At 34.2% G+C, this 14621-nt stretch overlaps 2 protein-coding genes across 2 annotated transcripts in view; one reads left to right on the top strand and one right to left on the bottom strand.

Moving 5' to 3' along the window:
* Window positions 1-58: 58 nt before the first annotated feature.
* LOC112042881 (uncharacterized) lies at window positions 59-3550 on the top strand. Its single transcript, XM_052884519.1, has 2 exons — window positions 59-1702; window positions 2469-3550. The coding sequence occupies exons 1-2, from the start codon at window positions 1608-1610 to the stop codon at window positions 2587-2589; spliced, it is 216 nt and encodes a 71-aa protein (XP_052740479.1). The 5' UTR covers window positions 59-1607; the 3' UTR covers window positions 2590-3550.
* Window positions 3551-4774: 1224 nt separating this feature from the next.
* LOC112042844 (forkhead box protein O) overlaps window positions 4775-14621 on the bottom strand; it is a 128080-nt gene continuing 118233 nt past the window's right edge. Inside the window, exon 9 of the mRNA XM_024078016.2 lies at window positions 4775-13408. The gene's annotated coding sequence lies outside the window, so the exon portion shown is untranslated. The remainder of the gene's footprint in view (window positions 13409-14621) is intronic.

Here is a 14621-nt window from a genome sequence, read left to right on the forward strand (position 1 = left end):
GGAAAGTATTATTTTTTTATAAATTTGTGTTTTTCAGAGAAATAGCTTATTGTGTGCTATAAATTATAAGTATAGTATCTACCACAGAAGGGCATGCTGAGAGTTATCCATGGCTCCAATATCGTAGATACTCGTTGACAGAAATTTCTCTGTCTAAACAATCCAATAAAATCCAGTAATATATTATACTTATATTATATTTTATATTTTTTGACGGCCTCCGTGGCGCAGTGGTATGCGCGGTGGATTTACAAAACGGAGGTCCTGGGTTCGATCCCCGGCTGGGCCGATTGAGATTTTCTTAATTGGTCCAGGTCTGGCTGGTGGGAGGCTTTGGCCGTGGCTGGTTACCACCCTACCGACAAAGACGTACCGCCAAGCGATTAAGCATTCCGGTACGATGTCGTGTAGAAACCGAAAAGGGGTGTGGATTTTCATCCTCCTCCTAACAAGTTAGCCCGCTTCCATCTTAGACTGCATCATCGCTTACCATCAGGTGAGATTGTAGTCAAAAGCTAACTTGTAAAGAATAAAAAAATAAAAATATATATATACCAAGGGATCCCTGTCAAAGAAGGGATCTATGTTAATATCTGTGAATGTAATACAGTGACTATCTCGGTTATATTAATTCTCTGTCTACGTCGTAAAATGTACAAGATGCGGTTTCTTAGGAATTACGATATATATTAATTTACTCTTTTGATTACGATAAACAAAAAGCAAATCCTCTATCAAAGTACAATCGTATTACTTTTTTGAGATTTATAGATAAATAAATAAATAAATAAATATACTTGTCTAGAGCATGAGTACCTTAATATCAAACTTTATACCTTCTTTATACTTTATAGCTTAAAAATTATGCCTCTAAATTATAATTTTATATAAGTAAGTATTGAATCAAAATTGGACTGGCACATAGCAGTCACATGTCAAGCAAGCGTAAAAAATAATATTAATTAAAGATGGATTGTTTTTTGAGCTGTCAAATGACAAAAATAGGGTAACGTCACGATGCGATCTAAATTAACAGCTTTATATAAAGGTTTTAGAAGACTAGCAACGAAATCCGGTAAGTTATATATTTAATTGATAACTACAGTGAAATGAATAGATGCTATTATAAGTATCCATTAGCTTTGAGAAGTATTTTTAATCTTATTTTTTCATTTCAGATTCGTCAAGAAAAGATGGTGGGTTTACATATGACTCAAAAGACTACTTCGTTCACTAGATGCTTATGAAATTTACGATAAAAGTTTATCTACAAATGAATATGAATAGTTCAATTGTGGTGACATTGCATACCTACCACTTATTTTATAACTAGTAGACGCCGCGTGGTTCCCGTTCCCGTAAGAATAGATGGGCTATCTAACACTGTAAGAATTTTTAAAATCGGACCAGTAGTTCCTGAGATTAGTGCGTTCAATCAAACTAACAAATGAACTCTTCAGCTTTATAATATAACTTATAGATTTAAAATCCTGAATGTTTTTGCAATTTTATTAAAAATGGAACACAAGCTAAATCCGTGATTTGCAGCAACCTAGCATGAAGTTTTTAATAATCTTGTTTTTCCGACAGTATTTTGCCAACCTCACATGAACGAGTTGCCAGTGCCCTGTGGACCTTGGGATCCGTGGTACCGAAAAAAACAAACCTTTTATATGACACATTTTGTGCTCGGCTTATCCTGGTATAGAAAAGATTTATTTTTCCTAATTTTTATTTTTTTTAGTTAATTTATAATCATAATTCATGATATACAAAAATCACACAACCATTTGGGAGCCTCAATAGCTCTATGGTAAATGTGCCGGACTCAATACCGAGAGGTCGTGGGTCCGCCCTTTGGAATATTGTTGTACCTACCCACTTCTAACACAGTATTATTTTCTTCTCTTCCAGTGAAAGTCCCAATAAAATCCGTTCAGCCGTTTCAAAGATTAACCCGGACAGACAGACAGACAAAAATTATAGTATCTCGTAAATACTTAATAGGTATTTGAAAAAACGGTTAAGTATTTAGAAATCACAGACGACACTTGAATTTTATTTATATGTACCTGGATGTACCTTGATGATTAAATAAATCTATCGCCATACGCTGTCTTGTCAAGGATTTTGAGATTCCACGTTTTAAAATAGCCTACCTATCAACATTTTTACCATTTATTCAATACTATTAAGTTTCTGTGGTAGTAGTTCGAAACCTACTATCTGCATCATCGTCATCAGCGATGGGCTTCCACTGCTGGACTCTCTCTGACTGTCTCTTGTGAGGACTTGCAAACAACACGATTTTGAGCCACCCGTATCCAGCGGCTCCCTGAAACTTGATGTCGTCTGTCCACCTAGTGGGGGGTCGACTAACACTGCGCTTTCCAGTGCGAGGTCGCCAACCTTTGGGATCCAAACATCTATCGCCTCGTTCAACTATATGAACATATTATTTCTTTCAGGTGGTTATTTTCATTGTTCATGGCATTATACACGAACAGCATATATTTAAATTGGGCTCCTCCCAGATTTCCCGCCCCTCCCAGCGATATGGTGGACGTATGCGACGATTCCGACTCCTGAGGGAAGCAAACACGTGTAGCGACCACAAATTTTGTAACACTTTTGATATTGGTATCTTATCATTCTTCGGAATACTTTACCAGATTATTTATAGGGTTTTGATGCGAGTACTTTGAAATTATTTTAACTCCAGTACAATACTTGCGTTTCAAACTTTAGTCCTCGACTGCGTGGTAATGAGAGCGGGGGTAACAGAGGAGAGGCTAGGGGTCGCTTTTTTTCATTTATTTATTGTCAGTACGTTACCTAGCACTCGTCAATGGCATACCTCGTGACGAAAGAAAGATGTACATATTGTCGCCCTATAGCAGAACAATCGAAAATATCTCTGTTTAGTCTTATATTACGTAGGTAACAAAGAGAGATTTTTAATTTCGCCGTTGTTTTTGATATCTCTCGTCATGAGTTTATGTCAATGATTTCGCCCCCTCTCCCCCTTAAAAGAAGCCCTTTTAAGCAGTATGCCTTGAATGTTTAAATAAGATTCATATATTTTTATTGTTCAAAACATCAGCTGTCTATTTCTATTTAGGCAATAAATGGTTTCTTAGACCATGTAGTTTACCATGGATAGTGGAATAACATTTATGACATTATAGGTGCCAATGCACATTGTATTTATTGTTCAATCAAGGATTCTCCAGGTTTGTAGAGCACAGTGCTTCACTTGCCTAGAAAGGGTATTTTGTAAATACTAATAATGAGGACAGTTGTTATTGTATTTGAAGGAGTTTTCACCCCTGAAAAGTCAGTCTAAGCAGGCAAACACTTCCAGGCCTAGTGCGTTATCAAAAAAACTGCCTTTAATGTACAGACTAAACTAAACTTAACGCAGGCTAAGAGTCGGCAAGCTGACTGTGTCAGGAGTGGAGGAAGCTCGCGTGTATTTTTTACAAATGAAATGTTTTTTGTCTTTTTTCTGTACTGTAACTAAACCTTATTGTCAAAGCATATCTAAGTATCTAATAAATATTAGTTTCTAATTTCATTGTTTTTTTTTAGTTTCTAATTTCATTGTTAATTAAGTTGTCCTAACAAATGTTGTTAATCATAACCTTTGTTCGACATTAGTTTTCTTATTTTTGTAATCACTTTTGAGACTGCTAAAAGAACTTAAGTATGTGGCCTGCCCATTGCCACTTTAGCTTCGCGACTCGCTGAGCTATATCAGTGAATTTGGTTCGCCTGCGGATCTCCTCATTTCTGATTCGATCACGCAGAGAAACTGCAAGCATAGCTCGCTCCATCGCCCGCAGAGTGTTTTTGAGCCTTTTAATAAGACCATAGCGACCAAGTCTCGGATCCGTAAGGTATCACTGGCAACACGCACTGTGCAAAGACTTTCGTCTTCAAGCACTGAGGAATTTTGGACGAAATGATGTCGAGGTTGGTCACATCAGAACAACTTCTGACCCTATATCAGGCACAGATTCGAACCAGCATCTGGTATAGAGTACACCTACTGCAGTCGCCTGTGGGTTGGGTCTGCTATATAGTCGCAGTCACGCTAGACGATTTAGGTTACCTATTCGTAATCGTAGGAAATCGTAATGAACCGTTGGCACCGACGACTGCAAAGTTTACAACATCGACGCCACGTCGCGTGTCTATAGGACTTTAACCGGATATTCTTTGGAGAGTGTGCACAGGAACTTTACAATCTAGTTCCTGTATATGAAATACCCTTCCGTTGTCTGTTGTATTTATGCACCTTCAAGGCAAGAGTGAATACCTAGGCATCTTCTAGTCAAGCGTGCTTCTTAGACCTCATTATTGCTTTCCATCAGGCATGATTGTAGTCAAAAAAGCATTGTCGGTAATGCCAATAATGGCTGAGCCGGATATAACTCTTTTATCCTATCGCACCATCGTCATCATCACATCAGCCGATGGACGTCCACTGCAGGACATAGGCCTTTTGTACGGACTTCCAAACATCACGATACTGAGCCATCTGCATCCAGCGAATCCCTGCGACTCACTTGATGTCGTCAGTCCACCTGGTGGGGGGTCGACCAACACTGCGAACTGCCGTGTACAAACCATCGCTAACATAAACTTGTACCTTTCCCAGTGTGATCGTAGGTAGGTACCTACCAAGGACTAACTTGTCATTGTATAAAAAAATAGATGTAGGCAAGATAAATGGAAATTTGCATAGGTAGGGTAGAAATAATAATGCTAATTAAATTTTGAAAACAATATCAAATTTAATACATAAATAATATTTATGTATTTCTACATACATGTTTTCATCTATATATTTACATTTAAACACATAATTTTCCTATCTTAACTAATTCTTTGACATTTTTGTATTAACATTGTTACGTTAAAATTAAGCAACCAAAAAGAAAGTTACGTTATAAACATAATAATGAAAACGTAAAACTTAAACATTGTAGAAAATAAATTACAAGATGTCTGCTGGACACCTACCATCAAAACATTCGAAAACCGTCGAATTTGGTCGTTCTTATGCCGTTTTCGGAGACATTTTTATAAAAGTAGATATCTAAATAGGTACCTACACTAAACAATTCATGTAAAATTTACAATAACCTAAGTATTTAAAAAAAATAATTGTCATAAGTCAATTATTTAAAAAAGTCAACGAATTTTATTCAAACAGGGGTTGGAATGAGACCCAGGGTTGAACCCCATCACATTATTATATTCGTAACGACTCTTCCATTCATGTTCAGCAAACATTCCTAATGTTCTTGTTTTTAAAAGTAAACTTCATATAATGCAAAATTTTTGCAAACAAGTTGCTGAAATAAGTATTTAATGTACCTATGCATTTTAAAACCCATTGTCTAAGCGCCGGCATTAAAAATATATACCCTCATCTGTTTTATTAGTGATAAGCCATAAATGATAGATAAGATTCACAGTGTCACATTGGTTGTCTAGTAGTATTGCGGGTAGACACATTTTTCATACAAAATAAAATTTATTTAACCAATGAGGGAACTAGATTAAATAACTTTAATAAAAAAAAAACATTTAAAACTGTTCAGCCGCAATTTAACAAGGCAATTTTTGCAATGTGTCAATGTGAATAATTTCTATTCTTTTATTTCTTATGCCAATTAGATAACAGATGAGGGGTAGGTATTTAAATTTCTTATATCGGATCTCGTACTACCAAAATTGTGTCCGAAAATGGCTAAAATTTTTTTTCAACAAGTAGGTAATAAATGATCGACGAACGTATCCACAACGAGCAACATAATTATAATATACAACTACAAGCAATGTTCACATTTTTATATACTTAAACAAACCACATTTTTATTTAAATGGGCTAAAATAATTACACCGATCAAATGGTAACATATTTCATTTTAATTAAACCTCAAGATGCGTTTCATTCGTGCAACAAACTGCAGATCAAAGCCCATCTCGTTTATATAACTAAGCAAGAACCTTAATAAAATAATAATAAAGTAACTTAAAAAAGAAACAACTATTAGGTACCTGAATAGGTCATACCTATAGGAACCTTATAAAAAAATAAAATAATATTTTACGTGGTAAACATTTATAAATTCAGACACGTTTAACAAATAAATATCGAGAAATAAATAAGCTAGATATGAATGGACTTACATTTGGAAAGTTTCGAATATGTATCTAGCTTTTTAAAAATTACGAAGTTGCACTAAATAAATATTTAGTTAGGCATCGCACGAAAATAATTATCGTTCGGCACTTTCTTGTGCGATCAATTTTGACCAAGTAAAATATTTACAAAACTAAACATCCATGAGTGTTGTAAACCCATCTACCTACATCAAAAAAGCTTATTTCATTAAGTTCCACAGGAGCTTAGGAAACTTTACTTATGATCATTAGTATAAAGATAACTTAAAAGTTTTCTATGCTCCAATTCGTATCTGGGTACAAAAAGGTATGTCACTGACAAACTGGTATGTAAACAAAGTTGGTGGAACTCAACTCACTCATCAACAACATACAAGTAGGTACCTACAACAATTTTCTAACCCTTAGGTAAGTGTTCAACAAATACCTACTTTCTAGATTTTCTTACAAAAGCTTACGACTAAAAGCATACCCATTGCTACTTTGCGCATCAGTTTTGTCCCTCCCATCGACCTATACGTATCACATAATGAAAATTACTCTATTTCACCAGGTAAGTACAATATTTTGTATTGTTTGATGTGGGCGACAAAACATACGAAGTTAAAGAGTTGCCAGTTTTTGTAAACTCTTCTGGGTATTCTTATTTCCAAATTAAATGGAACATGCACGGTCCACGCTAATTGACCACAAAGATTGACAACAATCTGCTTATAAATTAAGTATATAGGTTTAACTTAATATTTAGACAATGTTAACAACCATATTATGATATTTATAATTAACTAACATCCTTTCTACTATGTGCCTATCTACCGCCAAAAATTGACTGGTCATTCTATGCGTATAACAAACACTTTAAATTTATCGTCATTATACAAATACATATTATTTTCGCCTAATATTTTTTTAATTATATATAATAGTATATGATATAAAAAATATTAAGCGAAAAAACAGAATGAACAATTTACTACCTAATATTATTATCTATATAGACTGGCTGTATTTGAACTGCAAGCAGTGTGCCTAGTGGGAGTTTTAAATATTTGCATACTGTTACTAAACGTGAATTTATATGTAATTGACATAGTTGTGCAGTAGAGCCACTAGATGGCGCTGTTTCAATTCCTTAGAAATTCGCGTTTACGTTAACGCGATAGTAACAGTATCAAACTGACACTAGGCCCTCTGCATAGTGCATAGCTTACATATTAGCATTTTTCTTTTGGCTTGCAGTTCAAATATTAGTATGACCATATAGACTCGTTAAGATTTTTATAAAAATAAAAACAATATATTGTTAGCATCCGATGTCCCAACATTTTTAGTAAATTATACGTAGCAGCTTACAATAATGCGATGCTACTTCGCAATTTAGAAGTAAGTATAATTTGTACGATTTATTGTAAAACACATTTTACTTACTACATTTGTTTTTAACATAAGTATGTAGCTAGAGAGCTAGTGGCATAATTTTTAAATAATTATTTCATTGCATTATGAATAATTTTATAAAACAAAAATTTTTAAAAGTTTTCTACTGGCACTCTTTAGTAGCTAGTAGGTACTATTTTTTTTTTCTTTTCTTATTTATTTATTAGTCCTTTTTAAAAATAAAAATAGAATATAAACACTATTAAAAATGAATAAAAAAAATATTATTATTTATTATACGTAGCGTAACGTAGAGTAGTATTTTATTAAGTTGAAAAATATTTTGTTTAAGAGCTAGCCATAGCTTACATTGCCTCTAGAACATAATGTTCTACGAATTACTCATATCTATAACAAGGCCACCAGCTCCTTAGCTACAAAGAAAAAAAACAAGCTTTTAACAATAGTGGTTACGTAATACATTATCTATAGCACCAATATCAGCTGCATATATACGTATGTAGTATTAGATATTATATAAAGCAGTGTTTACATATTTTGCAGATCATGGCACCAATTCTCAATGATAGTGAAATAATACACTAGGTACCCGTTTCTGCAACGCAATTAAGGAAGTGTTCAAAACTAGCACCTGTATACGATTTCAATATATATAACTAGTAGGTTACACATAGTATAAGATTTGCTTACTTGCATACTGAAACACGAATGTTGAAAAAAAAAACATGAATTACCGAAAAAACATCAAAGTAAAAATTAAAATTTTCCACAAAAAATAAACATTTTTCTTTAGATAAAATGAAGTTGATGCAGGTAATCTTTGAAATTCAGTGTTTCAATGGTCGAAAACGGCAGAGGCGGAGGTGGGGCATTTAGTACCTTGCGGTTATAAGGGTATTTAAGGCCCCGAACTTAACGAAAAAAAACATACGTACAGCTGAACGTAGAACCTCCTCCTTATTGGAAGACGGTAAAATATTTCAAGTTACTTTAGGCATTATGCTTCTATTTAGTCTGCATTCAAACTGGCGTTTTCATTTCATATAATTCGGTTCGAGCTCCACTAGAGACCTTCGCAAAATGTAGACCCCTTCACATTATGTTAGCCACTGTTAATCAAGTCATTTCACATGACTGCAGTGGTCATGTGTTAGTCGCTATATGCATGACATAAGATAAATAAGATAAATATACTTTATTTGCACACCACAAAGACAAAAACAAGTGAAATAAAAAACAAATTAAGAAGAGATCAGCATACAAAAGGCGGCCTTATCGCTAAGTAGCGATTTCTTCCAGGCAACCTTCGGTTTAGGAAAACTTAAGGACATCAGCAGGTGGCGTAAAACGAAAATAACCATAGTATTAGTAATACACATACATACAAATAATTTACATCCTAATACATAAACAATATTACACAAATACCTACAATAATGAGTAAAATACATATCAAAAATATACTAATAAATACCTTATATTGAAAAGAAATAATATATACAGATCGTCGTTACTGCACCAGATAATGAGACTTTACGGCATTTTTAAAAATGTCCAGTGTCTTTGATTGCCGTATGTTTAAAGGGAGAGCATTCCATAACTTAACGGCTTGCACAACGAAAGAATGTTTATAAAATTTCGTCTTATGCACGGGTAAACATAGAGTTAGTAATCGACACTGTCTCAGTTCAGACTGCACTCCCTGAAACGTAAATTTCTCCTTCAGATACACAGGAGATTTTGGATTAAACAACACACAGTACAAAAGTGAAAGTACATGCAGATCCCGGCGACGACGAATAGGGAGCCACTTGAGCTTCTGACGGAATTCAGAAATATGGTCATATTTGCGTAGGCTAAATATGAACCGAATAGCAAGATTTTGAAGTCGCTCAAGTTTATTGAGTTGGTCCTCAGTTATATTTAGATAGCTCGCGTCCGCATAATCTAAAACCGAAAGAAGAAGAGAATGTGCTAACATAACTTTAGTAGGAATTGGTAAAAATGATCTTAAACGTCTCAGTGAGCCAAAAGTAGCAAACATCTTTTTACTCAACTCTTTGACATGCACGCACCACGACAACTGGTTATCAAGATGAACCCCAAGATCTTTAACTGTGCCACAAAAAGGAATAGTGGTACCATTATACAAAACTGGCCGGAGATCTACCCAATCAACTCTTGAGATGAGGGCAGGACTACCAATAATAATGGCCTTAGATTTTAGGGGATTTACCTTAAGCCCATACTGTCTGCTCCAGATATCAATTGCGCTAAGGTCACAGACATCATGCCGATCTCGTGCAACACACGATCAGTTTTATCAAACGTCAAGTCGTTAGCGCTGAAAGCATGTGAGATTACTTGATCGTCAGTGGCTGACATTAAGTTTGCCCCGCCATTGTCGATTACAAATCTATTACTAAGTGCAAATGCCATTGATAAATACAGAACTCTATCTACCTAAGTATTGTTATACCCGCAACCGTGGAGTTACATAGCAAAATCAATTAGTGCTACCAAATATTTGTATATGGACGTCAAATATTACGGGAATTGACTTAATTCACTAAATTGAACACTTAATGGATATAACTATCACAAACAGTACACCTAGTACAAAATTGGTTTGGTTTTCGAAAATTTATTTCGTTGTCGAGTCAATTAACTATGCTACAATGGGGACCTTTGGGGGGTTATCTTAGGCCTAGAAAACGAAAGATTTGGAAAGGAGATGGTCCATTTCAGATCCACTAATGTAACCCCGTATCATTAAAATTTAAAAAATACAAGCATCTTATTAAAATTTATTAAAGTGAATAAATGTAACTAAATAAAAAGAAATAAATAATATCAAAACCCAAGTTTTTGAGTTATATCAAGATGGCGCTCTTAAAGCAACTATGACATGACAATTGACAGCAAACGTCAAATCGATTACTCCATTGAAAACATCATCGATCCGCCATTATTACCCGTATTAGTGTTTAATTTCTTGAGAGATAATGAATATTATTTCGAAAGAATTAAAGTAAATTCGTAGATTTGTATAATCAAAAATAGTTAAAAAAAATATTTTCTTTTATTTGCGCTAGGGTACAATGACTGGACCTGGGCGCCATACAATTTTGGACCATCTCCTTTCTGTACCTAGACTTACTAGGAGTACTGTTCACTGAGGTAATTTACAAGTACACTCGTTTATTGTACGAGTAATGTTTTTGGTTAGCATTAACAGCTAACTACAATTTACCTACTGTACTTAGTCGATGAAGTAGCTTATTCGAAATATTTAACATCTGGGACTAGACATCTGACTATAACGGCTTTTGTTAACGCTTTCTAACGTATTTCTTGAATTTTAATTTTTGAGATTTATTACGTTGATGTGCCGTTTATGGTACCTAGCCGTACCAGAAGAATATTAGGATTCGATTGTTTACGTCTATTGCTCGGATTTCTAAGTAGGTACCTACGTATACAAGGAATGTACATCTTTATCTTTATAATTTATATAAAATTATAGTCATTGCATAGTCATTTATATAGGTATCAAGATTGTTTTGTCATTAAAGCACTTGCCAATTCCACACAAAAATGTTCACAAGCTTGTAATTGTGATAATTTTGTATTTATATGCTGAAGTTCGTGAGTGAGATGCAAAGCTGAAATACCCGAAGCTGAGCAACAGTGTACATGCACACAATTACATTTAACAAAATTTTAATATTACATGGAAATAGTAACTATTTTCACTATTAAGTCAGTTCATATACTTATCAGTAGACGCAAGAGTTCCAACATAAGACTGCAATTACCTAAAATAAGGTAAAACTTTAAAAAAGAAAGGGTAGATTACCCCGCTACTACGGCGTAGCCAGTTGTCTACAGAATTTTTGTAGCGCCGCGCAGTAGCTCTGGAAAACTATTTTACAACTCAAATTCGTCTCTATCTCTCTCTGTCTTACACCATACTATAGATAGAGCGAGATGAAGACGAATTCAAATTTACAGAGCCAAGTAAAACATAGTTGCATAACAGCGCTACTGAATCTCGTACACATTTGTGCAGTGTCGTCCTAGCACTTTACACTATTGTGTTTTTACAGTCTAAATATATGAAGGCTTACCATGAATTTCAATGACAAACTGTATGTAATAAGAGCTTATAATAGACACACACATCTCGTTTTATGTAGGCTGAATATTTCTCAGCACTTGCTCCAACCATAAGTACAGTATCGGTCGGAGTTTAGCTTTAGACTATGGTGTTACTTTGTTGTTAATTGACCAAGTTAATGAATAGGCCAGCTGGTATGACTATCATAGACTCTCAGTTCAGGTAGGTTTAGAACTAAAGTATCCCGATTCAAACGCAAGTTGCACTTGATGACGTTCGTACAAATATATCCTTATCTTAAAAGTAATTATTTACTTAAATATTATAAACAACATTGGCCCGCACGTAATCGTTCAAGAGGAATTGAAGTACACCGATTTTTAATTAATAGTAAAACATATAAAATAATGGCAACCATAGGTATATGTGAGCCTTCGACTCGTGGCGTGGCTGTAGGTACCTAACGAAAAAAACACACCAATATCGGGCATAAATCAGTCTAACTGTCTGCACTTATTGATACTTTAATATTGTTCGTTCGTGGTGCTAATTCCAGTGTCCAAATACCCTAAACTTGACCAAATTAAAAGAGCATGTAGTTTTTAAAATGAAACAATATTAATATTTTTGAGAATTTGTTATCCTAGCCACAAACGGTCAATTATTCTCACGTTTCTCTAGCACCCACGACTATAATTGATCGTGTGTTGGTCACTGCGTACATGAATTGTATAGTATGGCGCGTGGGTACTGCCGTTTGCTTTTTAGAAACGTGAGAATAATTGACCGTTTGTGGCTAGCATTACTAAAAGTGCCATAAAACATCTTATTTTACAAACATATTATTTTATAAGCAATATGTTTATACCTACATAAAATATACCGGAATAAAATATCGCTTGGCGATGTGACCGGTACCATAGTAAATTGATAACTAAACGATTTAGAAATAAAACTTCATTTGAAATTATCAGTTGCTTTCAGTAAATGATAGCCGCCGATTTCATTTGTTAATAATTTCAATGGTCTTCTATTCTAAAAGACATTTATTTATGCTACAAATCTCAGACAAGTTCGGTTTATGTTATTCTTTGAAAGCTACCGATTTAGCGAATGAGCTATCAAAACGGAAAAGCTTTACGAGGTGAACTTATGTAGTGTGTGCCAAATTTCAAGTCCGATCTGAACAACGCATTTAGCTGCGCAGTGGATAAAAACGTCAAAAACATATCCCTTTTTCTTTCTTTAATTTGATGACATATTTTCGGCGTGTTGCAACTTCAGAGTGGACTGTATGTTTGGCGAATACCATACAGTTAATTTCGGATTCGATTTAGAATATCTGTATAACCGAAATGCACCAAATGTTCTTACGTAATATAAATTATTGTATTTGTAAGTAATAAAAATATATAAACAAAATCCGAAATTTCATTGAAATTTTTTCCCAATCACTTTCTTAAAAAATAATACGCGAGGTACCATAATCTTTGAACATTATTTTCTTCAAATGTCTCTCACTTCATCGTCACATTTATTTTTTCCTTTTTTCAAGTAAAAAGTTTTTTTTAAAAAGCAATCACTTTATTTTAAAGTTTCAGTTTGCATTGTTTACGATCGCAGTCGATCAGCATTGGCGTTTTCTGGCTTTCTGTTTTTGAATATTGGATCAAATCTTCATCGTAGACACATCTGAAACAGAAATAAGAAGTTTCATTAGAACAATAACGTTAAAACAAACTAAATAGGTAAACTTTTGGGGAAACGGAGAAATGTAAGTATAATTTCATCTTCACTTACTTAATTAGTTTCTTTTTTATCTAGAGGTAAATCGTTATAACCCAGGCTACTGACCTGCAGTTTTAATTGTAAAGTCAAACTATTCATTTAAATCGTCTGTGTGTAAGCAAAACAGAACTGTACAGTTTTAACTCTATAAATTTTTTTAATGATTTTGATCGAAATTTTGATTCAATAAGACTGTACAGTTAAAACTGAAGATCTGTAGCCCGCATAATCGGGAATTTTCAAAATTTACATTTTTAATTGCTTTGTTTTTTTAATTAGACAAAAATATAACAATGCAAATTAAAATATAGATAGGATACCGAGTAAAAATGTAAGTCTGCATAAATATAAAACAAAGTAAAGCAAGTAGGGCGATACAATTAACAGAACAGTTTATAGCAGACAAGTTTCACGTCACAGTAATCCCGATATAATTCTCACGGCGCGTCTGTGAGATGCGGATTATCAGCGATTCTCGCAGAGTTTCTGCTGAGTTGGTGGAGTGTAAATCGTAACCTGCCCGCCGCAGCGTCGCCGAGACTGTGCCCCCCTCGCCCCGCGACCCAGGTGACGACCCCATAGTGTTGTCAATAGTCGATACTCGATATCATGGGATAGTACGCGCCATACTTTGATTCAATTCAGATATTACAACACTGCATACTGCACTACAACATCATTAACCCGGGTAGGATGTTTTCGTTTACTGTACAACCTCGTGTTTAGAGCGTAATCAAAGTTTGGGCCGGTTTATACAAGTGTTGTTGTCGACATTTGATCATTAACAAAAATTGAGTAAAATATATATATGAGTATTTAGTAGATTTACCATTTTAAAAATTATAAAAGATTAAAATATTTAATATCATAACTTAACTTAAGAAGCAGGTACTACAGTACCTTTACCAATTTATATAGGTAGATACCGCCAGTGTAAATAATTCTCGATTTATAAATCGAGTTTTATTTTTATTATGTGAAATTGATTTTACCTTCGATTATGATCTTATTATAAACTGTTTCATAATAATCGATGTTTCTAGAAATATTGTATTGAAACGTAGTTGAGATATTATGTTACAAAACAGGATATCGAGCAACCAAACACTCGCTCAAT

This window comes from Bicyclus anynana, chromosome 12 (genome assembly GCF_947172395.1).
Source record: "Bicyclus anynana chromosome 12, ilBicAnyn1.1, whole genome shotgun sequence".
Classification (NCBI taxonomy): domain Eukaryota; kingdom Metazoa; phylum Arthropoda; class Insecta; order Lepidoptera; family Nymphalidae; genus Bicyclus; species Bicyclus anynana.